This window comes from Labrus mixtus, chromosome 9 (assembly GCF_963584025.1).
Source record: "Labrus mixtus chromosome 9, fLabMix1.1, whole genome shotgun sequence".
Lineage (NCBI taxonomy): Eukaryota > Metazoa > Chordata > Actinopteri > Labriformes > Labridae > Labrus > Labrus mixtus.
The window spans coordinates 29,942,424-29,968,711 of NC_083620.1; the positions used below are offsets into that span (position 1 = coordinate 29,942,424).

The 26,288-nt window shown below is 40.8% G+C and overlaps 1 protein-coding gene across 3 annotated transcripts; it reads right to left on the reverse strand.

Annotated features, from left to right (window-relative positions):
* Positions 1–1,681: 1,681 nt before the first annotated feature.
* LOC132980933 (NLR family CARD domain-containing protein 3-like) lies at positions 1,682–26,205 on the reverse strand. 3 transcript variants are annotated; one of them, XM_061047317.1, is made up of 9 exons: positions 26,129–26,148; positions 11,814–11,924; positions 11,632–11,710; positions 11,269–11,473; positions 9,343–11,143; positions 9,063–9,236; positions 8,635–8,802; positions 6,539–6,585; positions 1,682–3,201 (listed from the first exon to the last, which is right to left on the reverse strand). In XM_061047317.1, exons 2-9 carry the CDS (start codon positions 11,921–11,923, stop codon positions 2,579–2,581), a joined length of 3,207 nt encoding a protein of 1,068 aa, XP_060903300.1. In that variant the 5' UTR covers position 11,924; positions 26,129–26,148; the 3' UTR covers positions 1,682–2,578. The 3 variants fall into 3 exon arrangements, with proteins under 3 accessions (XP_060903300.1, XP_060903302.1, XP_060903301.1); XM_061047319.1 differs by lacking the exon at positions 11,814–11,924 and having other exon boundaries at positions 26,129–26,205; XM_061047318.1 differs by lacking the exons at positions 11,814–11,924; positions 26,129–26,148 and adding an exon at positions 25,233–25,270.
* Between the last annotated feature and the right edge of the window lie 83 nt (positions 26,206–26,288).

Consider the following 26,288-nt stretch of genomic DNA (forward strand, 5'->3'; position numbering starts at 1 on the left):
CAGAGCGCATACTCAACCGTAGTGACGGGTCACTCTGTCACAGATGCACTTTGAATGGTCCTGATTATTAGGACCATGTTGTCCTACTATTAGAAGTTTCAACACTTTACTGAATGACTATTGAATGTATTTTTTATCATTGTTGTTATTTTATTTGATTGGTTGTTTTTTGCCTGCTTTCAAGGTGCATTGAAAGGTCCTTATTTTAAGATTGAACACTATAGGCCAATTTTATGTATGTTATTGTTTATTAAGTTATTTGTTTTATGTGGTGGACAATGGGAACTCCAATCAGTGTTCTTTTTAAAAACATGAGATTTCAATATAAATGAATGTATTTGAAGTTATTATTTATTTGATTTAGCATTTGTTTATTTTATTATTGATTGTATTTTGTTTCAAATATGAGCTTTTGATATTGCAGGTCCACTGCATGTTCTTTTGTTTTAAAAAAGAAAAGACAGAAAAATTGTAATGCCTGGATTTATAGCGTTTTGGAAAAAATATAATAAACTTTGGTTTTATAATTAACAACATTGTTGTAAGATTTCACAATTATTGTTGAACATGTTTAGACTGAGCCAATAAACTGTTTTAACAGGATCAAATTAATCTTTGTAAATTTGTTGGTCTGGGTAGATAAATGTCATTTTTCTTAAAACAATTAAAATGGATTTATAGCATTTTGGAAAAGAGCTCTTCATATGCACATTCATATAAATGCACAAAAGTGAATGATTGATAGACACTTGTGTAATATTTGAGAAGAACTGAGGAGAGGGGTGGACAGATTTTCTAAAATGGCTAATTTTGTCCCTCTGCCAAAGCTTCCCTCTGACATGGAGATGGCAGAGGTCATGTTATCTAATGTTTTTCAGCTGTATGTAAACCCTCAGGACGTTGTGTCAGACCGGGGCCCCCAGTTTGCCTCTTGGTTTTGGAAGGAGTTCTATAGACTCTTCGGGGCCACAGCTAGTCTGTCCTCTTGTTTCCACCTGGAAGACTACAATCAGGAGCTTGAGACCAGACTCCATTTCGCGGTATCCCATGATCCTTCACTCTGGAGCAAGCATTTGAATATGGATTCAGTATGGTCACAACTCTCTCCCTGTCTCTGCCATAGGACTTTCTCCTTTCCAGTGTGTGTATAGTTACCAGCCACCATTGTTTCCTGAAGTAGAGGGGTAGGTTGTGGTGCCATCAGCTCTGGCTTTGGTGCGTCTCTCCCACATAACCTGGAGAAAACCCAAGCAGCTCTCCTCTGCACCTACAGCTGGTACAAGAGGTTGGTAGACAAGCGCCCTCTCCTGCTCCTTGCCACAGGGTGGGTCATAGGGTCTGGCCTACAACCTGGGTTTTCACCACATCTAAAGCAGCTGTGTCAGGTGAAGGAGGAGGCCTTTAGGAGTGGGGACCAGTATCTGTACAAGCAGGCCAAAAACCAGCTGACAAAACAGATCAGAGCAGCTAATAAGAGCTAAAACACAGCTTGATGACCCTGCGTCAGTTTGGAGAGCCCTGCAGGACATCAACTACAGTAGACCCTCCTCCCAACCTGTAGGTAGCAATAGACTGGCCGAAGACCTGAACAGCTTCTACTTCAGCTTTTCCTTTTTTTGGACATCAGGAGAAACTCCCCTTCACCCACTCTTCTCATTCCCAAGAAATCCAGCAGCCCAAGTCAACTTCCAACAGCAGTTTATTTTCTTCAGAGCAGAAAATAACAAGCAAAAGGTGGGTAGCAACAACCCTAATCTTTCTTTACATGAAAATAAAGCAAACAAAATTACATTTGTGAAAATCACTTCTGTGTGGCGCACAATTTCTTACAGTGTTTAAATTTACATACAGTATATTTACAAAACAACTCTCTATTTAGCTATGTACACACGCTAATCAATCTTAAAAATGTACTATCTTTATAATCTTCAAATGTCAAGCTGGCTTTGTTTGAAGTGGCCGGAGAAGGAGCGAGCAGGCTGCAGCAGCTGAGATTTTAAAAGCTTCAGTGTCATTCGGCCACTACCGTCATGGCAATTCTCTTTTCTACCTCCACTCAGCAGCAGCATCCATCATCACCTGATTAACCTAGACACACTACTGACACAGATACACACCCACACACTGCAGGGGCAGAGACAGGGGTGCACATTTCACTACTGACATGATCAATACATAATGAGGTCGTGTTGGGTCATAACAATACCTCATGTAAATTAATCCATCTGTTACACAATAACATCATTTATTATCATGTGAATTAACATCTTTGCACGTCACACACCAGCACTATTGTCTCATGTAGGCTTGTATATTTAACGTTTTCGTTGATTTTATAATATTTCATGTTTTACTTTTCTACATAAAACACAGTCTATCAAAGTCACATTCCTCGTATCTGTGAACATACCTAGCAAATAAAGCTGATTCTGAGTCCAGGATTCTCTTCAGAAAGATCTTGTTTAATCTCAACATGGTGTTACAGTATCATTCAAATATAAAAGAAAAACAAATGAACTAAAGTATTCTTTAAGATGTTATTGAGGATTGCAGGTTATAGTGATCAAAAGTGATGAAATCAGAATAATTCATTAGTTTGAAACAGAGTGAACAGAGTCAGCTGATCTTCAGTCAGCAGTTTCTCAGACCGACACAGAGACACTGAAGAACCACGAGACCAGAGCCTGAACCCAGGATAAAGAGGTTCAGTGAATGTGGTGTTGAAGGTGTGGAGGTGGATCAGTGTGTCAGAGGAGACTCTGTAGAAGGACAGAGAGCCAGCAGGACAGTCCACATACACTGCTACTCTGTGAGAGACAGAGGAGGAGGAGGAGGAGGAAGAGGAGGAGGAGGAAGAGATGTTTGTTTTTATGTTATTGTGCCTGACAGAGTAACCTCCATCAGAGCAGATCAGACTCCAGGACTGATCATTAAATCCAAACAAACATTCATTACAGTCTCCTCTCCTTCTGATTCCTCTGTAACTCACTGATACAGAAACATCTCCTCTCCACTCGACCTCCCAGTAACAGCGACCAGTCAGACCAGTCCTACACAGCAGCTGAGAACACCAGTGTTCAAATCTGTCTGGATGATCAGGATATGACTGAAGCTCCTCCACACTTGTCACCTTCCGGTTGTTGTCAGACAGTACGAGGTATCTGCTCACTGTGTTTGTGTCCAGTTCCAGCTCACAGGCGTCTGATGGAGAGAACGAGACACAACACAGCTGCAGGTTATCATCTGTTCATTCATCAACAACTTTACTGACACTTACTGAGAGTAGGCCTGGGCGAAAACAGAAAAAAATGTCATATCAGTCGATATCGATAATTATCACGATGATTGTCAATAATTATTTCTTTCAAATTTAAAAGCTGATTTTTGTTCCTGAGTGAAAGTTGAAGAAACCAGATGGTTAATTATGGTTTAATTATACTTTATTGTCAGAACATGATGAATTATAATGAAACAGAAACATTTCAGCATCATAAGCTCAGAGCACGGAGCTGAAACACTGATATGACAGTTTGTGGCTGGGGGTCACACTCACTGGCCCGCTGGGGTCCACACCATGCACAGACAGTTTATATTATCTACAATACGCTCCACACTAACACTCTTTTATGACATTTGGACATTTATTTCCTTCTGTGTGTTTTAATGGATCATATTGTTTCCAATGGGGGAACAGGTTCGTAGTGTCTCCGTTTTAGCTGCACTTCTCTTCAGCACAGTTAGCAGAGAACTTTACTCTGATTTTTATCGGACTGTAAAGAGCCTAAATGTGTCTAAACTCCGGACGTTAAGAAGCCTTTCTTGTCGTCTTGTCGAGGATATTTTCTCCTGCTTTGAGCCGGTAGGTTCAGCGTTTTCTTCAGAGTAGCTCTCGCTGATTTTGTCTGTTTCCTTTCCACTCCTGGGGTCTGTAAGCCTGCCCGGCGCTGAGCCTGTCTACACATATCCCTGCGACATGATTGGCTGTACGTAGTCTTTTTCTTCTTCTCTTTAATGTCGGGTGGCAACTAGCGTCCAAGGCACATTAGCGCCACTGTTTCCCTGTGGTTGGATGGTGTAAATACAGGTTTACATCTATCGACCTTTTATCGAACATTTTTTATATTTATATTGACAAATTATATCGCGATAATTATCGTTATCGTTTCATCGCCCAGGCCTAACTGAGAGTCAATCAAACTTACAGTTCATATTCAGCACTGAATGATGTTTGACACTGAAATGTAATAATCCACTTCTAATCTAGTTCAAATGTAGTTACCATGGCAGTCAGGATGAATGGAGATCCAAATCAACAAACACATGCAGTGAATAAAGTCTGACTAATCAAAGTGCAGCACAAAGAAGCTGTGAACCATCTGATGTCTCCAACTGTTCTGTCCTCAGAGGTCACATTCAGCACAAACAGAGCCTCATTTCCACTTTCACTGTCACACACAATGTGATGTAGTCACACCCTGAATCATCTGTGTGCTCATCAATCCTTGTGTCTATGGCTGGGGGATCAAACTGTCTCCATAGGACTTTGGGAGACGATGTGAATAACAACAATAAACTTTGTACATTTTGACTGGATGAAGATGGAACAGCCTATCACACAGAGAGGAGAAGGACACGCCCACTTCACAGTGTAAACTTTAGTTTGAGCTGCAGTAAATAAAGTGGAGGTTTGATCCAAAAACAGAAATCCAAAAGTGGAGCTGAAAGTGAACTCCTGTTCTCCTCCTTGGTGTCATGATGTCACTTCTATGGACGTGAACAGCAGCACCCTCAGCACACATCCTGACAAATATTCACACTACAGATATTGATTTCGATTTATTAGGATCAATATTTAAAACATGATGTGATCATATGTTCATATGAGCCAGCCCTTCTTTAGTGTGTCGACCCGTCAGTGAACAGAAAGGATTAGAACAGTGGTTCTCAAACTATGGTACGTGTACCACCGGTGGTACGCGGGCTCCCTGTGGTGGTACGCAAAGAAATCTCCACAATGTTTAAAAAAAAAACCCTGTTCAGCATAAAACGCCAATTTTAATTTTTGTCGTGCTCCTATCTTATCTGTCTTGTATCTTTGGGTTGTATTTATATCAAATGTGTTTTCCCCTCTAAATTAATCTAGTTTTTGTAACATACAACTTTAATCTGCTAAATTTATGCTCACACACAGACATAAACAACAACAGGAGTACACCTCACGTTTTTAAAAGTTCCACTAGATATTCTGTTATAGTTCAGTCCTGAAACAACAGCAAGCAGCTGAATATCTGTTAATGTAGGCCTACATTAACAGATATTCTGTTATTTATTGGAGTTCAGTACAATCGGCAGCAAGCAGCTGTACATTTTTAAAACGGAGCCAGGAGGAGCTTCAGTTGTGATGCATGTACGGACCCTCTCTCTCTCTCTCTCTCTCTCTCTCTGTAGCTCTGAAGCTGATGTGATTCTGCTCTCTTCTGATGTCTTAACACTCCTCAGGAGTCGAGAGGGATTTTTTAAAAAAGGCAGTTTTGCCATGTTGAACGCAGAGACTTATAATAAAGTGGCGCTGTTTGCACGGAGCCTGCGGAGCGTGCGCCTGAACTCTCTCTCCCCCGCTCCCTCTCTCTCTCAGGCACGCAGCAATTTTATGAATAAATGAAAAATTAAATGAGAACAGGTCGGAAATATACTTGGGCCCAGCTATCGTCTATTAGTGGGAAACACTGGAGATTAAATATTCTCAAACGGGTTGTTGGTATTAAGTTGTCATTTTTATTGTGCTGCACTTTTTTTTTGATTTGGGTAAATGTCAGTGTTGTGTTAGTTTAAGTGTTAGTTCTAGCGCTAACCCTTAGTAGTCCTATAGTGTGGCTGCCAACAGTCAATAATAAATAACCTCCTGATTAAAATGTGTGTAGAAATAGGCCTACAGTGTATTTTAAGATCTACCATAAAATGTTGTTTGAATAAAACAAATTCAAACATAGATATTTCATGAAGTTCAGGTAGATTTGATCCAAATGGTTTGATGAAAATAGAGCCAAATGTAATCATTGTAATTGTCTTTCATTCATCATTGATGGTTCTCAACACAAACTGTTTCTGTTGTCATTGAAGGAAAGGAGTCTCGAGGGTGGAAGTCACAGAGAGTGATGATAAGAAAGGAGGAGATGAAAACTCGTGATGTGAAATATGAAGCAGTCTAAATGTTTGTGTGTCTATCTATATCTGAAGTGTTGAAATGATTGTGATTGAAATTCAAAGTGATAATCCAGTGATAAGATAATCACCATTCATCACATCCAACAGAAATGTATCGTTTACAGCACACACTTTTTGTGACTTCCAGCTTAAACTGGAACATTATACATTTCTGGATTATCACTTTTATTTCAGTTTATATTTTTTATTGTTTACTATTTCAACTCTCCTGAGTTTCCATCACCCTCACTTTTATCATCACTTTGTGTTACTTCCAGCCCTCATCCAACATGTGCTGCCGTGTTCTGATGAAGAGAAATTAAAACACACTCACACTTCCTCGGACCAGGATCCAGTCTGTGCAGTCCACCATGGTCCAACCTGGAGGAAGAAACCAGATCAGAATATACTTCATACATCTTTATTTAAATCCAGCATTAGTTCATCATTCAGAAACAGTGAGACAGCTTCTGTGTGTCTGTCTGTCTCAGAGGTTGCGCTAGACTTTCACTCTGCTGCCACACTGAACACTGAAATAACCAGCGCTACTTCAGAGTTTGGAATTCTAATATTTTTTCTGTGGCAGCTTACATGTTTGATATAATGTAAATATTAACTGCTTTTGTTGTTAGTTTGTTCATCAGCGGTGTATTATATTCTATAAAACCATCGTGACAGTCGTATCCCTTACCCGTGGCAAATACAAAGCATTTCTCTAAAAAAAAAAAGTCAGATTAAGTTTTTTTTAGCTTTTAGATTTTGTTCCAGCCTATGGTTTCAAGAATGATTTATTTATAATTCTAAGATAAGGCTTTGACTTATAAAGGAAGACTTTACCTTTCATCTCGTGAAAAATAAAATGCCGGAATAACGTGTTTTAACAAGGCTTTTTATGAAGGCTGTAAATTAAAAAAGTTAGACTATAAAGCTGTCAGACAGTTTTAATGTTGTAAAAATATAATATTATTCTCTGAGGGGTATATGAAGAATAAAGAACAAATCAAGTGTGACTGGATGCCTTAAATTTGTACTGAAGTACTAGCTTATGTGCTTACATTCTAACACACCTGGCTCATTCATCAAGTCTTTTAGACTAGCAAGGGTCATAGAGAGGAGAAGGACACGCCCACGTTGCACGCTGTGCTGGAAAAGACTGCGACACAGACCAGGCTGGCTGCGCGACTTTTTTTTCACATCTTTTCTTCCTCACAAGGTCATAATCATGCATTTACAGAAATTGTTCCAGTAAATAGACCTTGTGGAGTTCTCTTTTGATTAAAAGACTCCTATATTAAAGTTAAAGAGTGACCAGCGGAGTCGGGCAGCGTAGCTCGCAAGCTAGGAGTCTGTGCCTCTGCCTCACAACTTTCCCTGCAGGGTGAGACCTCAACCACCGTACTGTAGCTAGTAGGAGCGCAAACTCCCGAACGTGAAAAAGACGGGACTTTAAGAGCGACACAGCTGTACAGAAAATGCACGTTGTAGACATCGCTGAACTCAATATAAATCGTCACGCAGGAAAACAGTTTTTTTTTCTCTCAAAGAGACCTTAAAAACAGGGTGCGTCTTATATTCCGGATTTTATAGTAAAGTACTTATTTGACGCACTACCCTGGAGGCATCGCGGGCAGCCAGTGCAGTTCGGTGTGCACCACAGTGAATATTTACGAGGTAGGGACTGTCATTCTGACGCAGTTGTTGTGCAACATGCTTTTCAATTGCAGCACTCTGGCTAACCACCCTGGAAGCCATAATGTGGCTTTGGCTGGTTTTGTGATCATTCAGTGCAGATTTCTTCATAGTTTTGCGCCGTCTGGTAAATCTGTTACTCATGATAGCTTTTCTGCAGACGTCACAGAACATTTTGTCATCTTTGCTCTTAAACCACGGGAATTCTTGCTCCCATTGAACACGGTAATCCCTCCTTGCTCCCACATTGCTGCAACTTGCTTGTCCTGTAGCTTTAGCTGCTACCTGCTGATTATCTTTATCAGTTGTAGGTGCTTATTCTTCAGCCTCCTCCACCGCATCAGTCTCTCGTTTTTCACCACGTCTACCATCATCACCAGCAAAATCACTTTTTAAAAGAACTCAGTACACTGTTGTTTCAACATTTTGTGACCATCATGCAGATAGCTTAACCATGCTATGAAAACAACCATAGACAACGAAGTCATGCAAGTGAGGTCAGCCTACAGGACAAGACAATAACTAATTAATTATGCACACTCGCCACCAACTGGACTGGGAGGTCTACTGCAGGTGCTTTACATATGGTTAATGACAGAGTTGTGTGAGAGTTAGAAAGGAGTGGTGGACACCCAGTGATTCTAATCAGTCAAAACCTTCAGATTTTTTTTCGTCATTGTTCAAAAAATTATGTCAAAGATGGAGAATATTCGGTTAACGCGACCTCTAGTCTGTCTGTACCTCAGTGTTTCCAGTCTGCAGTGTGGATCCTCCAGGCCAGCAGCCAGCAACTTCTCTCCTCTTTCTCTTGGATGATTGTAGCTCAGGTCCAGCTCTCTCAGGGGGGAGGAGCTTAGAGCTGAGGCCAGAGACGCACAACCTTCTTCTGTGATCAGACAACCTGACAGACTGCACACAGACACACACACACACACACAAACAAACACACACACACACAGGATCATAAAAACACTAAAAAGAACTTCATATTTAACATTCTTCCTCAGACTAAAAGACTGGGAGCTATAGAACGAGCTCAGAGCTTTACAGCTTTAATGTGATAACATAGAGTAACTAAAACTTTAAACCACTCATTAAAGGAACATTTAATAAATGATTCATCAAGAAAACGATCTTAGAGGAATAATCTGGATCAGCTGCACACTAACCTGAGAGTGCCCAGTCTACAGAGAGGACTCTTTAGTCCAGCAGACAGCAGCTTCACTCCTGAATCCTGCAGGTTGTTGTTGCTCAGGTCCAGCTCTCTCAGACTAGAGGACTGGGAGCTGAGGACTGAGGACAGAGCTTCACAGCTTCTCTCTGAGAGGTTACAGCCACTCAGCCTGATTAGGATTCAGAAGAACACAAATGAAAGCAATTACAAACAATAGTTGTTATTTCTGAATAAAGAGAACTACATTAAACCTGGATAGTCATGTGGACACATACAGAGCTTTGTTTGAAGCTTTGATCACAGGCAGCAGCCTCAGAAGAGCCTCCTCTGAAGCAGAGTATTTCTTCAGGTCAAACAGGTCCAGATCTTTTTCTGATGACAGTAAGATGAAGACCAGAGCTGACCACTGAGCAGGAGACAGTTTATCTGTGGAGAGACGTCCTGATCTCAGGGACTGTTGGATCTCCTCCACTAGAGAATCATTCAGTTCATTCAGACAGTGGAACAGATTGATTCTTTTCTCTGTAGACAGATCCTTACTGATCTTCTCCTTAATGTAATGGACTGTTTTCTGATTGGTCTGTGAGACACTTCCTGTGGGTGTCAACAAACCTCGTAGGTGATTCTGATTGGTCTCTAGAGAAAAACCGAGGAGAAAGCGGAGGAACAAGTCCAGGTGTCCATTTGGACTCTGTAAGGCCTGGTCCACAGCACTCTGATATAAAAGTCTTGGGTCAGGTTTTTGTCTGAATACTTTAGACCACCAGGATGTTGTTTGTTCTACTGACATCAGATTGACTCCAGAGTTGATGAAGGTCAGACGGACATGAAGAGCAGCCAGAAACTCCTGAACACTCAGATGGATGAAGCAGAACACCTTGTCCTGGTACAGTCCTCTCTCCTCTTTAAAGATCTGTGTGAACACTCCTGAGTACACTGAGGCTGCTCTGATATCGATGCCACACTCTGTAAGGTCTGAGTCATAGAAGATCAGGTTTCCTTTCTGCAGCTGCTCAAAAGCCAGTTTTCCCAGAGACTCAATCATCTCCCTGCTCTCTGGACTCCAGTGTGGATCTGTCTCAGCTCCTCCATCATACTTGATGTTCTTCAGTTTGGTCTGAACCACCAGGAAGTGGATGTACATCTCAGTCAGGGTCTTGGGCAGCTCTCCTCCCTCTCTGGTCTTCAGCACATCCTCCAGAACTGTAGCAGTGATCCAGCAGAAGACTGGGATGTGGCACATGATGTGGAGGCTTCGGGTAGTCTTGATGTGGGAGATGATTGTGTTGGCCTGATCCTCATCTCTGAACCTCTTCCTGAAGTACTCTTCCTTCTGTGGGTCAGTGAACCCTCTGACTTCTGTCACCATGTCAACACACTCAGGAGGGATCTGATTGGCTGCTGCAGGTCTTGTGGTTATCCAGAGGCGAGCAGAGGGAAGCAGTTTCCCCCTGATGAGGTTTGTCAGCAGCACATCCACTGAGGTGGACTCTGTGACATCAGTCAGGGTCTCGTTGTTTTTAAAGTCCAGAGGAAGTCGACACTCATCCAGACCGTCAAAGATGAACACAACCTGGAACTCTTCAAACCTGCAGATTCCTGCTTCTTTGGTTTCAGTAAAGAAGTGATGAACAAGTTCCACCAAGCTGAACTTTTTCTCTTTCAGCACATTCAGCTCTCTGAAAGTGAATGGAAATGTGAACTGTATGTCCTGGTTGGCTTTGTCTTCAGCCCAGTCCAGAGTGAACTTCTGTGTTAAGACTGTTTTCCCGATGCCAGCCACTCCCTTTGTCATCACTGTTCTGATTGGTTCATCTCTTCCAGGTAAGGCTTTAAAGATGTCTTCTTGTCTGATGGTTGTTTCTGGTCTGTGTGGTATCCTGGATGCTGTTTCAATCTGTCTGACCTCGTGTTCATCATTGACCTCTCCAGTCCCTCCTTCTGTGATGTAGAGCTCTGTGTAGATCTGGTTTAGAAGGGTTGGGTTTCCTGCTTTAGCAATCCCCTCAAACACACACTGGAACTTCTCCTTCAGGTTAGATTTGAGGTTATGCCGGCACACTGCAGCGACAGTTCCTGAATAAAGAAAGAACTGAAATCAATGAACAGATCCTGATATAGATCACATGATTATCTGAGTTTGGAACTTTAAGTCTTTTTGTCCTTTTTCTAAAATACTAAATCTGTTCAAATGTTCTTACTGCTCTGCAGACAGTCAGCCAGCTCCTCCTGCTTCATTCTCCTCAGGAAGTGGAGAGTGATCTTCAAAAAATCCTCTTTACAGCTTCTCCCCTGCTCTTCATCCTCACTCTGACTCTCTAAGCATTCTGGGTAATCTGGACTCAGAACTCTCTGGACTCTCTTCAGCTCATTCTTCACAAAGGTGACGATGTTCTCCTCCAGCAGCTGGAACAGAAGGAGACACTGGATATTTAATATAAACTGGTAGAACTCAACATGTGATTCATCTGTCAGTCTGAAGGTCAGCTGGCCAAAACAGAACAATAACTTAGCATTAAATTATTGTAATGATAGTAAATTATATAACAGTGTGTTGCACACACCATAAAGATGGAGTCCAGGTCTGTTAGATTCTGCTGGTCTGATTGATCTCTGTGAACCTCGGAGCTCTCCTGTTGAACTCTGTGACACAAGAAAACAATGGATCATATATTATGAAGTTCTGAACAAGATATGAGTCTTTGAACAACAGCGTCAGAACGTTAACTTAATTTTCAATTCTCACCTTCCATCAGCAGGATGTCCATCTTTAAAGTCAATAGGGAAACCTTTAGACCGGTCACTCTTCATGGACACACAGCTGGGTCCAAGAGAGTCTGGTCTCTGTCTCCTCATCCTGATACAAACAAACATGAAAGCATTTGGAACGAAAATCATTTTTAATCAGATTGTTCCAGTTTAAACTAGCAGATTTTTAATTTTTTTTAATTTAACCTTTATTTAACCAGGTTGGTCCAATTGAGATCAAAAAAACTCTTTTTCAAGGGAGACCGAGCAGATGGATAATCAGTGATCAGGAGGCAGAGCTGAAGTTCTCCACATTTCTCTCTGTTTCTATTAGAACAGTATCTCACTCAGAATACAGACAACACTGTGTCTGTCCTCACATTCTTTAGATTGATGAAATCAAAGTTAACAGAAGAAGACTCAAACATAAACACAGCTCAGAAAGATGCCACCAGGAACAATAAAGGTCAGAAGTCCAACCTGCATTTTCAGTGAGAAAGAACTCAGGCTAGCTACAGGCAGATGTTCATGAAGATACTACCAGTGACCACCAGGGGGGGCAGAAGGACAACCTGAGAGAGTGATCTGTAGGAACAGGAGACTGGCTGGATCTCTAAAAGAGAACCATGAACAAGCCGAGGCCAGACTGTTTATTGGGAAACAGGAGCAGGTGAGGGACAGACCGTGGACTGAAAACCAGGAACAGATGTTGACCAGGCTGTCGACGTGGAACGAGGCAGGATTGTACAGTATATCTATCTTTGACTTAATTAGATGTTCTGGTTAATATCGAGCTAGATTTAACCTGAAAGGAGCTACAACAATGGTTTATCATATCTCAGCAGAGGAACAAGATTGATTTCTTTATTTTGAGGATAAGACCACTTAGAGAACTTCTGGATTCAATAAAGTTCAAAAAGGACACAAGTTAAAGTTTGTTCATAGAGAGCAGGAATCCTTCCTCTGTCTCTGATGATTATAAAAGTGTTCTTGTCCTGAATACTGGACTCAGTGTAGTTAATGAAGCATGTTATGACTGTGGCTCTTATATTATGAGCTTTGTTATTGAAATGTGTGTCATTAAAATTTTCTGCCACCCTGTCTAGGGTTGTTGCTGTTGTCTGTTTCGTGTGTCTCTTCCTCTCTCTTTGAGCTACAGGTGATTGGACGGGAGCTGATGGTAAATGGACTTGAGTTTATATAGCGCTTTTCTAGTCTTCCGACTACTCAAAGCTCTTTTACACCACATGTCACACCCACCCATTCATAGCCTTTCACACACTGATGGTAGTGATCACTATACAGTATCATCCATCAGAAGTAATTAATCCCATTCATACACCACCACTGAAGCAGGGGGAGCAATTCAGGGTTAAGTGTCTTGCCCAAAGACATATCGGACAACTGAGCCACAGCCGCATAAGTTTTAAAATGGACGTGCAGAATCAGACTGGCAGTAAATTAAATCTGATATTGTGGACGGTATATTTGTTTGTTTTGGTCATCATTGGGACTGAGGAAGGAGATGACTTTTATTCTGCCTGAAGGAAAAACAAACATGTTGATTCAATAAAAATGTTTAAATTAAGAATGCTTGTTGTACCTTCATTAAAACAAATTCACAATTTTTCTGTGATTTAAATAAATCATGTCTCATTGTGAATTTGTTTTGACTAATTATTAATCTTAGATTAAACACATTCTAAAACTCAGCTCATTAAGAGACTAAAAGTCTAGCTTTCAGAACTGACCTTTGATTGCTTACAATGAGAACAGCTTCCTTAGACTTAAACCCACCTCCTCCCTTCCACCTACTCCCTGACAACATGCAAAATATAGATCATGAATTATCTTATATATTAATTAAAAATTGAATTATGGAGGAAAACATTTTAAATTTAAATTTGACAAAGTAAGTACAAGTAAAGTAGAAAACATGCTAATAACTTGTAAAAATAAACCAGCAGCTGTTGATGGCCTTGATGGGAAACTCCTTAAAATGGTTGCTGATTTGATAGCCCCTGCAGTTTGCCACATTATTAACCAGAGTCTTAGTGAGGGTTTATGTCCACAAGGATGGAAAATTGCCAAAATAATACCTCTGCCCAAAAATGGGAAATTACCATTCTCTGGATCAAAAAGTCGTCCGATAACTTTACTGCCTGTTTTAAGTAAACTAATGGAAAGGACAGTGAGTGAACAAATTAAAGGCTATTTCTCTTTGAATGATTTAACCACTGACTTTCAACATGCATACAGAGAAGGGCATTCAACAGTTACTGCTCTGACTCAAATGACTGATGATTGGCTGAGAGAAATAGAAGGAAAGAAAATGGTGGCAGCTGTCCTTCTTGATTTTACAGAAGCATTTGACATTATTGATCACAAATTATTAATACAAAAATTAGAATGTCATGTCTTTTCAACATGTGCATTATCTTAGATGGAGAGCTATTTAACTAACAGAAACCAAACAGTTTTTTTTACTGGGAGCTATTCAGATGTTAAAAAGGTAAGGTGGGGAGTGCAACAAGGAAGCTGTGTTGGTCCATTGCTTTAAACCATTTTCACAAATAACTTACCACTTGTCTTAAATAAGGACAAAATTTCAATGTATGTTGATGATTCAACTATATATATGTCGGCATTCACAGCCAATGAGTTAAACACAGTTTTATATTCAGAGTTACGATCAGTGGTTGAATGGATAAAGAAAAATAAATTGGTCCTGAATCTCTCAAAGACAAACAGCATTATATTTGGGTCGAATTATGTTCTGAGCAGAGAACCAAATTTAAATCTGTGTATAAACAATGTGTCTATTGACCAAGTGCAAGAGACTAAGCTGCTGGGAATGATCTAAGATAGTCAACTATCATGGACTCGACATATAAATAAAGTTGTAGCTAAGATGGGTAATGGTCTTTCTGTTATTAAAAGATGTGCCAGATTTTAACTAAACAGGTAATCCAGACTTTAATATTGTCCAATCTTGACTATTGCCCAGCAGTATGGTCTAATTGGTTCAAAACAGAGCAGCTAGTGTAGCGCTCTGTTGTGAATACAGAACGAATGTTGTTACGATGCATAATTGTCTAGCTTGGTCATTTGTTAAGAACAGATTAGTTTATTCATTACTTGTATTCTTAAGAAATATTTCAGTGATAAAGAACCTCGCTCCTCTGTACCTCTCTGAACTCCTACACATCAACACACCCACCCGCACTCTCAGGTCTTCTTCTCCTATTCACCTCACTGCACCACCCGCCTGTCCACCTGTCCACCATGGGGTCCAGAGCCTTCAGCCGCTCTGCCCCTCCCCCGCCTCTGGAACTCCCTCCCACCAAACATCCGTAGTATTGACACTCTCTCCATTTTTAAATCTCATCTCAAAACACATCTTTTTAAACTGACATATTCAGTCTGATCATTCCCCTTCCAGTCTCATAAATCCTCTACATCCTGTAAATGCTTTTTAATGTTAACAGGGGTGCAAACTCATCAGTGATGAAAAAGGTGACATGGATCCAAACCTCCTAGGGGGGTCCGGGGGCATGCTCCCCTGGGAAGACTTTTTTAAAATATCAGCTTTAAAATGTGAATTTACAGACGATTTTAGCATTCAAACCCACTAAATAAGCAGTGCAAACAATAAGAAAAACACAATTGCTTTTCGATATCTATGTTCTGAATTTGCAGAACAGGGCTTACCATGTTCTACTAAGGGGTGATGTGAAGGGCAGTCACTATGCAAGTAGCTCTCAGGGCAAGAGTCTGAGAGAACATCATACTACAGTCATCAAGGATGACAATATTTTCTCTTCTATCATAAAATATGTAACATTATCAATATATTAACCTGAAGTTTTGCTCCTGCTGATTTTCATTAAGTTTATATTCCCTCTCTTATTACATTTGTTGTCACTTTAATGTTGCCTGAGATAATAATGAACCAGAAAGCTGGATGAAGTTACCTTCAAGCTAGCACACATTTCTCTCAACATCTTTTCCTATGGTAGTGACTGGTAGTTCTCCTGTGATCTTGTAGTGCAGACGCTTTTCTTCTTGCTCTCTGCTTTGCTTACATTCTTTTGTTGATATCTTCTTTTTTCTAAACCTAATTTAATCGACAGCCGGTCCTGGACATTTCCGAATCCTCAGGACTGTATTTTTTGATAGATACAGGAGGTCTTTAGCCATATTTTTTGAATCGCTACACTGTGACTGTGGCCTGACAAGAGCACAAGCCTGTGCCGCAGTACTTTGACACGCTGTACACAGCTAAAGCTAATCAGCAACAAGATGCCTCCCTTCTCCAAGGACGATTACCACAAACTTCTAAAGAAAACTGCAGTGCTGGAGACAAAGATGAATCGTCTAGAAGTGAATGTGGAAGTCAACGGACTGTGTGGGAATGACACCACATTACCACTAACTCAAGAATAGTGGACAAGAGCAAGCTAACACACGGCTAAGGAGCACAGAGACCTCTACAAAGACAAAGGTGGGCTCTGTTTTGTCTAATAAGTGTACGAATGGTAGTCCTCCTTGGAACTGTCTTGGTGCTAAGCCAAAGAAGAAATCATTTCTCTGGGAAATGGGAGGACGGATAACAGGCAGAGCACAGCGAGCTGAGATATGTGATGAGACCGGCTGGCCTGCACTACCTCCCCTGCAAAGTGCCTCTTCAACCCCTGTATCAAGAGGGACACAGCCGCGGACAGCTGCGAAAGGGAAGGTTAGGAACAAACCTCCCCCACAAATGAATGTGGAACTACAGAACAGATATTCCCCTCTGTTGCAGAGCCCTGGATCTTCATCTGGTTCTCCATCCTCAGACACCAGGGTAAGGACTGAAAACATATCAAAAAGTAAAAGGCTACAGGGAAAGCTAAAGCCTGGGCTTGAAACTCTGATTGTGGGTGACTTTGCTGTTAAAGATGTACAAAGGATGTGCGGTAAAAACAAAGAAGTACTGTGTTTTCCAAGAGATATGGTCTCTGATTTAGCAGAAAGGATCCTGCATATTGTGGCTGAACACCCGACTGTGAAGAATGTCATACTACACATTGGGTCAAATGATGTCACAAAACAACAATCTGAAGTCTTGAAGCAGGACTTCACTGGTCTGCTGAAGATGGTCAGCCCCTTGGATGTGGATGTGTTTATCAGTGGTCCCATACCACCAGTCAGAAGAGCAGAGGAGAGATTCAGCAGGTTGTTGAATAACTGGCTTACAACTGCATGTAATGCCCATTCAGTGAATTTTATTAACAATTTTTACATTTCCTGGGAGCGCAGACATCTTTTTAAGGCAGATGGATTTTGCCTGAACATGTCAGGGGTGAAACTGTTCACCTCTAACCTATTTTACTCTCTGCCTCAAACATCAGTTCTCTCTGCCAAGGACAAGAGACAAAAGAAAACCGCTTTCAAGAAAGACAAAACACAGCGTGATGGAAACCTTCGTCAAGAATCACGTCTGCCAGTATCTGAGGAGAGATCTAAAGAGGAGAGACATCGGAACCAAGAGGAGGGGTCTCCATCCACCTTCGACCCCCTCACCAACACCAACACCTGTGAAGTCTCACCGCCCTTACCCCCTCGAACCCCGTCAGATCATCTCCCTCCTCCCCCCACCTGGAGTTCACTGACCAGATGAAGGAGCTGGTCAATGCTGGACTAAAAAGGACCCCCCGCCCTTCTCCCTTTTTCTCTTCCATGAACACCTGACGGCGCCCACCATCGCCCATTCCGACATGGCCCTCACCCCCCCTGTCCCTCTGCGGGTGCGTCATGTTTTGTCTCCTCAGCTTGATAAGGATGAAATGCAGAACATTCAGAGGTCAAACTGATGTGTTTTGGGTCCAGGCTGTAAGGATATCAGCAGTCATGACTCTCTCCAGGATAAGCCGGGGCCCTGCACGTCAGTAGGTACCAAAATCTCTGTGATGATAGGTGATAGAAGAATAAAGGGGACTCTGCCAAGAAACAAAAGGCAGTTATGTGATTTTGCAAACTTGTCAAACTTAGCATCCGTTCCTTTTGATCCACAACCTGTCCCAAAAACGCTAGCAGATGAAGCTTCTAGGACCCTAAAGCTGGCTCTACTAAACATTAGATCACTGGCAGGGAAATCATTTTTAATCAATGATTTTATTATTGAGCACAAGTTTGATTTGATGTTTTTAACTGAAACTTGGTTAGATCAAAATAACAGTGCAGCTGTTCTTAGAGTCAACCCCTCCTAACTTCAGTTTTGTAAGCTAGAGTGCATAAGAGAGGAGGAGGAGTTGCAGTTTTGTTTAATGATTCCTTCCAATGTAAGCAATTATCTTTTGGAAATTTAGCTTCTTTTGAATATGTGGCCCTTCAGTCCAGCCCCAGAGCCATGTTCCTAAATATTTACAGGCCTCCTAAATACTGTGCAAACTTTTTTGATGATTTCACTGAACTGCTGTCTGTGATCTGTATTGACTTTGACTGTGTTATTATTGTTGGTGATTTTAACATCCATGTTGATAACCCCCAGGACAGAGGGACTAAAGAACTGTTTCACACTCTTGATAGCTTTGGGCTGACTCAACACGTGACAGAGCCCACACACAACAGAGGGCACACTCTGGACTTCTCCAAGGTTGTTGTTTCAGATGTTGCCCTCTCTGATCACTCCTGTGTTTTATTTGAGAGTACTATGTCAGTGTACAAAAGTATTCCAACAAAAGTGATCACAAAACGGTGTATCACTGAAAACACCAGTGAAATCTTTAACCAGGTTTTCTCTTCCACAGTTGCCCTGTCCTGGGGCTCAGTCAGTGAGTTGGTAGATAACTTCAATTCTAAAATCACAAATGTTATTGATTCCATTGCTCCCACTAAGGTGAAGGTTGTCTCTGGTAAGAAAAAATCTCCATGGAGAAATTCAACACTGGTAAGAAACGGAAAAAGAGTAAAACTAATCTCCAGATTCATTATGACACCTACAAAGAGAGACTTCACACTTATAATTCACAACTGAGGAATGCAAGGCAATCTTTCTTCTCTGACATCATCACCAGAAACAATAATAATGCTTGTGCCCTGTTTGCTACTGTGGACAGGCTAACAAACCCTCCTGTGTCAATAGCATCTGAATTTCATTCTACCAGGGCCTGTAATACATTTTCCACCTTCTTTACTGAAAAAATCCAGAAAATGAGACAAACTGTCAGTAACTCATCATCAGGATCAGGATATGTGCTGTGTCCATTTAAAACCAACTTAAGCACCATGACACAATTTAATCAAATCAACCTTAAAAACCTGGAGGACATTATACAACAATTAAATTCCTCCTCCTGCTGTCTTGATATTCTGCAAACAGGTTTTTTCAAAAAAGTCTCCCAAGTCATGGCTCCAGATCTCTTACAAATTGTAAACCTGTCTCTTCTCTCAGGTGTCTTCCCACAGGCCCTGAAAACAGCAGTCGTCAAGCCACTATTGAAAAAGAACAATCTAGACAAGTCAATAATGAACAATTACAGGCCATTATCAAATCTTCTTTTTTTAAGTAAAATAATCGAAAAAGCTGTTTTTCAACAGTTAAATGACTTCTTGACATTGAGCTGTTTCGATGTCTTCCAGTCAGGTTTTAGACAAAATCACAGCACTGAGACAGCTCTGGTTAAAGAGTTTAATGACATCCGTTTAAACACAGACAGTGGCAGAACCTCAGTCTTAGTTTTACTTGATCTCAGGGCTGCGTTCGACACAGTTGACCACAATATATTACTCGACCTACTGGAAAACTTGGTGGGAGTTTCTGGCACAGTACTAAACTGGTTTGAATCCTACTTAAAGGACAGGGACTTCCTCGTGTCTAGTCAGACAACTACAGCTGATCCAGAACGCTGCAGCTAGAGTCCTCACCAAAACCAAGAAAATGGATCACATCAGTCCAGTTCTGAGGTCTTTACACCGGCTCCCAGTCTGTCAGAGAATAGACTTTAAAATCCTGCTGCTGGTTTATAAAGCGCTTAAAGGTTTAGGGCCAAAATACATTAGTGACCTCCTGATTAATTCTGAACCATCCAGACCGCTCAGGTGGTCTGGGACAGGTCTGCTCTCTGTCCCCAGAGTCAGAACCAAACATGGAGAAGCAGCGTTCAGTTTCTATGCTCCTTATATCTGGAACAAACTCCCAGAAAACTGCAGGTCTGCTGAAACTCTCAGCTCTTTTAAATCCAGGTTGAAGACTCACCTGTTTACAGCCTTTCATTAAACAGCTTTAATAAGATTTTAAACTTTAACTCTGCACTGTAACTTTTAACTCTTTTTATATTTTTACTTTATTTATTTCAATTAATTTAATTTGAATTATTTTTATTTGAACATATGTTCAGATTTTATAATTTCAGTGATTTTTTAAATGTTCTATTTTAATGTTTCTTTTCTTTCCTCTGTCATGATGCTTTTTGATGTCTTGTGTGAAGCACTTTGAATTGCCTTGTTGTTGAAATGTGCGACAGAAATAAACTTGCCTTGCCTATGGATACCACACGGTAAATATGATCAGACAGGATGTTGAAGAGAAAGGCTGGCTTGCTAGCCAGACTTTTAATCTTTCCCCAGTGTTATCACGGGAAAATAACGTTATGTAAATGAGCCATGTGCTGCACATTGCGACTCATTGAATCAGGTTTCATGCTTCTTATGGTCGGCGCGGCGATATTGCACAATTGCGGCCGGCGAGAGGAGGGTCCGCGGAGGATCTGAGCGCCCAGCCACGCACCTCCAAGATTTTGTAACAACGCGGACGGTTACGCGCCGACCGCGTTGCAATGATTGGCTACAGGGCCCGGAAGTACTTTATTCGGGCCGTGTTGAGCGCTCGCGCTTTGACTGCAGTCAGTTTGAACCGTCTCGACGTTCGCAGGGGCCGTGCTCGCCCGCCGCAAGCAGCCTGAATCAGGTTTTCATGACAGCTCGCATCGGGATGAAAGAGTTGTAGAAAAGCAGAACAGAGCTCTTTGTCTGTGCTGCCTCTGACAAAGAGCTGCTAAACTGCCTTTCACTGTTTTTATAATAATGACATTAAAGATCTATTCTTTTATTTTCTGTTGTAATGATCCGAGGGATAATTAGAAAAAATATGACCTCTGCTCATCAAGCTCCATCTTTGAAATCAGCTGCTACTCTGTAAACTGGATTTATATTTAAAGAAACACAAACTCAGTGATATGGTTTATCATGATGAGTCTGATCACTGAACTCTTTGACTGGTGAACACTGTGATGTCATTGCCCGGGATTAAAGCAGAAAAAAAAATTGTCCAAAAATTCTAGTATAAAGTATAAAACAAGTACAAAAAAACAATTTGAAGGTGTTTTCTATCTAAGAAATAAAATTGACACATTTTTTTTTTGAAGCTCAAGATCTAGGCTGACAGATGCGAGCTTGCTTCTTTTTAACAAATTTGACCTACAGTCAAGTGAATTTTATGCCTATATAAATGAACAGGTGCAGCAGGTGATCTATATAAAACTCTGAATAAGTTAAAGTCTGAAAAGTAAATGAAGTTAGTGGGGTCTAACATTCAAATGAGGCTTTTGGAGCATTTTGAGATGATATCATGATAAATGAGGAACTTGTTTTGATACTAAATAAGAAGCCGATTCTGTTCTTAACCTTAAGCAGCCTAAAGTAATAACAACACAGAAATACGCTCAAACAAGTTACAGAAGTTAGAGTACAAACGTATCAGACTTTAGTCTGGAGTAACAAATGAATAATAGTTACTTTGCAAAAATTTACCTTTTGCAGAATATTATTATTATTATTTTTTTAATGCATTAATGTGTTCCTCATTTTGTTGTCATTGCTACAGTTGGAGCTAATCCTACTTACATACCTGTAGCTGGATACCTTGTGAATTCACAGGGCATATAATAAAGATATTTTGACAAATAGTGTATTCATCCTATTTTGCATTATAAATCTGAATCTGAGAAGTAACTAGCAAACAAACTAAAGATTTTCTATCAATTCAGTGGAGTAAGAAGTATATTTTTAGTAAGTACAAGAAGGCTTTTTTTTAACATTTTTTTTAACACAGAACTTATTTTATTTTATTTATTGTTTGCCATGTTTATTTAACATGGACATACTGTAACATTGGTGCTGTAACATTTAACCATGCACAAGTTTATAGCAAAATGCTAATTTGCAACACCTGTCCATGGGAGGCTTTTAGAAACAACAGAGATAAAGATAAAAAGGGTAAGAAAAAGAAAACAGTTCAGTTATAAATACAGTGCAGTTATGAATGCAACAGAGATAAAACACAGTTACAATGAGAAAAATATACGAGCTCATGTGCGTTTAGGTGTGAGAACAATGTTGTTTCTCCTTCAGCCATGATTTAATACCTTTGTTAAAAACATTCAAACTGTGTAGCATTTTCAGTTCAGTGGGTAAACCATTCCATAGATTAGCTCCAATAACAGAGAAGGCTGATTGTCCAAATGAGGTTTTTCACATTGGAAAGCAACAGTTACCGCTTACTGAAGCGCGTGTTGATTCGACTTGAATCCTGACGGCTTGTTACAAATTCATCAAACAGAGAAGGTGCCAGACCATGCAGACATTTAAACATTAATTTGAGGTTGCAGTAGCTAATGAAGCTTTCAAAGCTAAACATATTGTGCACCTCTAATACACGACAATGGTGCCATCTTATCGGTTTTTTGTCCATGATTTTTAATGATTGGTTATATAGGGATATGATTGGCTTTAAAGTTGTTTGTGAGGCTTGAGACCAAGAACTGATGCAGTATGATAGATGTGATAATATCATAGCATGCATATATAGCTGAGCTGTACTAAATGAGAGATATTTTCTAATGATTCTGAAGCAGTTTAGATTAGATCTCGCTTTTTTACAGGTGTAACCTACGTGTTTTTCGAATCGTAGGTGTGAGTCTAGAACGATCCCTAAGTACTTTACATCTTCAACCACATTAATGGTCTCATTATTTATTTTAACTAAGAATGTTTCTTTATCCCTTTGTTTGAGCATAGAAAAGCATATTGAAACTGTTTTCTTAATATTTAATGTTAAGTGAGAAGACTCAAGCCATTTTGCAATACAGTGCAAGGAGTCATTAAGGTGGGCAGCAGATTGCCTAGCAGATCTTGCAGGTGTGTATATAACCGTATCGTCGGCGTACATTTGGCAGCCAACTGCAGGACAGATTTCAGGTAGGTCATTGATGTACATGCTGAATAGCAGCGGACCTAGAACTGACCCCTGGGGTATCCCCATGCTGTTGTTGCGGAAGATGGACTTTTGCCCACTGACTCTGACACATTGCACTCTTCCACTTAGGTATGAGTCAAACCACTGTGAAGCCTGATCAGAGAATTGAAATTTAGAAAGTTTGGATAGCAACACATTGTGGTTAACAGTGTCGAAGGCTTTTTTCAAGTCTAGGAAAACTGCTCCCACAACATGTCCCTTATCCAGAAAGCATTTTATTTTCTCAATCAGATAACAGTTTGCAGTCTCAGTAGTATGTTTGGGTCTAAACTCTGCTCTGCAACAACTTTTTCTAATATCTTGGACACAACTGGGAGAATGGCAATGGGTCTATAATTACATGTCAAGTCTGGCTCACCACTTTTGTAAATTGGACTGATAATGGCTTTTTTGCAGCTCTCAGGGAAAGTTTTTGTTTGAATTGACATATTCACCAGATGTGTTATTGGCTTAAGTAATTGAGTTCTATGATATTTTATCAGTTCACCGTCCAAATCATGAATATCCCTAGTCTTTGAGTTGTTCAGGTTATTCATGATCTTACTGACTTTTTCCAAAGTTACTTCTTTGATGTAAAATCCATTTTGAGTTTTCTGACTGAGTGTGTCTGGTCTTAACTCGACAGGTTTGAAGTTTTTGGATAGTTCCTGAACTGATTCTATAAAGAAAGCATTAAACTCACTTGCAACTGATGCGTTGTCTGAAATAAATTTGTTGTTTATTGTTAAACCCTTAATTCTATGATGTTTTGAGGCATTGGAGTTGGTTAAAGTGTTAATGTGCTTCCACAGTGCAGAGCTATTGCCTTTGGACTCTTCAATAAGCTTTGAAAAATAATTCATCTTAGCCCTGCGTAGTTCAGCTACAACTTTGTTTCTTAAGCCAGTATAAATTAAATGATCAGTGTTAGTTTTAGAGATAAGACATTTTGTAAGAGCAAAGTCACATCTTTTCATTAATTGCCAAAGGTCTTGACTAAACCATGGGAGCGAGTTTGTTCTTGGTCTGCCCTTCCATGTTTTAGTGTGTTTGTCAATTAATCCAGTGATAGCTGTTGTAAAATGATCACAGCATTTGTCCACGTTATGTGTTTGTGGGGTGAGAAAGGCTCCACTGGAAAGGCTGATGTATTACCCAAAGTGCTAGTCAGCTGTAGAGTTGGGCCTGGATTTAAGTGCACATCACCGGCAAGTAGAAGAAGAGTAAACAAAATCCGAGCAGCTCTCCAGCCCGCGTCTGGTGGCTGTGTGGCTCGCTCCGAACTCGCTGCTGCATGTCGGCCACCGTGGTGGAAAAGGGAGGCGATAGCCATGTAGCCATGACCATAGAAGTTAATCCGTGGTTTGATGGATAATAATCCCATTGGATCTATGATGCAACTTTGGACTTTGAAGCTGAGTTTTGCGATCGGGTCTTCCGCATGGTCACAGGTGTACACCAGAGGAAGCAGCAACAGTCATGTTGGGTCAGTGTGAGGACACAGAGGAGGGGGTCCCTCCTGCTGGAAGAGCTGCACTTATTTATTGACTCCTCGACACTCACATATTGAGATCCAGTTTCTGTGGTGCAGTGCTGCACTGAGAGTTTACTTTAGGAGAGAAGCTGGACTCACTTTTCTTGGAGTATCAGCGGTGTGCAGACAGTCTTTGCACGGTGCAGCAGTCACAGTACAGAAACGTAACTCCCCCTCCCATTGGCTCAAGCAGAATTCTCCAGAGAATATCCTGCTGCGTTCTCAGCTCACTCTGAATTGCTGCTGAAAAAATGACTCGGGGTCTGAGAGGAGAAACTCTGGGTGAAGTTCGAGCAAAACATTTCTGCTAGTGTGAAAGCACTATAAATCTAAGGTATGATGTTCTATAGTGTGAACACATGGAGGGGCTCTCTGAGGGAGAACTTTCTGATCATCATTCTCTGTTTGGATTCTACTTCATGCACTGTGCTCACCTTATTTACATTCAGATACATGTTATTTTATATTGGAAGCCCACCAGCTGTCATTCAACATTTAATGATGACGGTTCAACAAAAAGTTAAAAGCTTTTATTTACCGTGGCTTTAAAAGCTATTATAAAAAGTTTTCATACAATCACAAATGATCAGATAGAAGAGTCTGTTTACCTCTTCAACAGAGCTCTGAGCATGGTATGAAGAAACGTATGATGTCATGAATAAACATTCTCATGTTTCTTCAGGGTTTAAATTCTCACCCTCGCTCCTGTTTTTTTTATCTGTAAGGATCTGAATGCTCTGACATTTCTCCTCTCCTCGTGCTGTCATGGCGTGCAGAGTGAGTGAGAGGTGGAGCGAGCCCGAGAGAGTCCCCCCCCTTCATCTGTCAGAGTAGAAGTGGTTTCCTGATGTTGACTCACTTCCTCTTACCCAGAGAGGAAGTGGGAGGGGGGGACTGACCCTGTACAAGACCTGACTGGTCCAGCTTTAAGTCTACCTAGCTCCACCAACCAATGAACAGCTGTCCCTGCTTTAGGGGCCGGCTGTTAAAAGTGAACTTTATCAGTTCATGAAAATACGTGGTATGTCAGATGGTCAGTCCAGCCCTGATCGTACACATGAACACATCAGGAATAATAATCTGCTCATATATCAGATTACAGTCCAACACTCACACTGTGTAGTTTCACTTCTAATATCTTAACAACAGAAGTCAAAGTGATCCAACTTTAACTTTGATCCGACTCATGTTTCAGCTCCTCTCGTGTCAGAGCTGCAGCTCCAACATTACACTGTTTGATTTACACGGAACTCACTCAGAGAGCCTCAGTCCTGTCTGAAGAGGACAGACTCCCCTTACTCACTCTGCTGTCTAACTGTCCTGTTAGCATGTTAGCATGTTAGCATGTTAGCATGGCCTGCGTGCTAAACTGAGAGTCATCGTGTTCCCTTTACTTCTACTGTAATAAGAGCAGCTAATGAACCTGATGGCTAACTGTTAGCTTACAGCTCTTTTGACACTTAAATTAATCAGAGAGTGAACAACAGTGAAAAGAGTCTCTTACCTTCAACCAGAGGATTATAATATTTGACAGGACTCTGCCTTCAACACGGAGAACAGAACTGCGTCACCACTGGAGAAAGTGAAAGTATAAAGTTCTGTCAACAGGAAATAGAACAGGATGTTTATCACCATGGCAACAGGGTTTCAAACGTCACAGCCTT

What these genes read in the sequence shown, in the direction of transcription:
- LOC132980933 (XM_061047317.1), bottom strand. Translation starts at nt 11,923, where the DNA reads ATGAGGAGACAGAGACCAGACTCTCTTGGACCCAGCTGTGTGTCCATG. An exon ending in AAAGCTTCAAACAAAGCTCT is followed by an intron (nt 9,237 to 9,342) that starts GTATGTGTCCAC and finishes AATCCTAATCAG; the next exon opens with GCTGAGTGGCTGTAACCTCT. An exon ending in TGCAGACTGGAAACACTGAG is followed by an intron (nt 6,586 to 8,634) that starts GTACAGACAGAC and finishes TTCTTCCTCCAG; the next exon opens with GTTGGACCATGGTGGACTGC.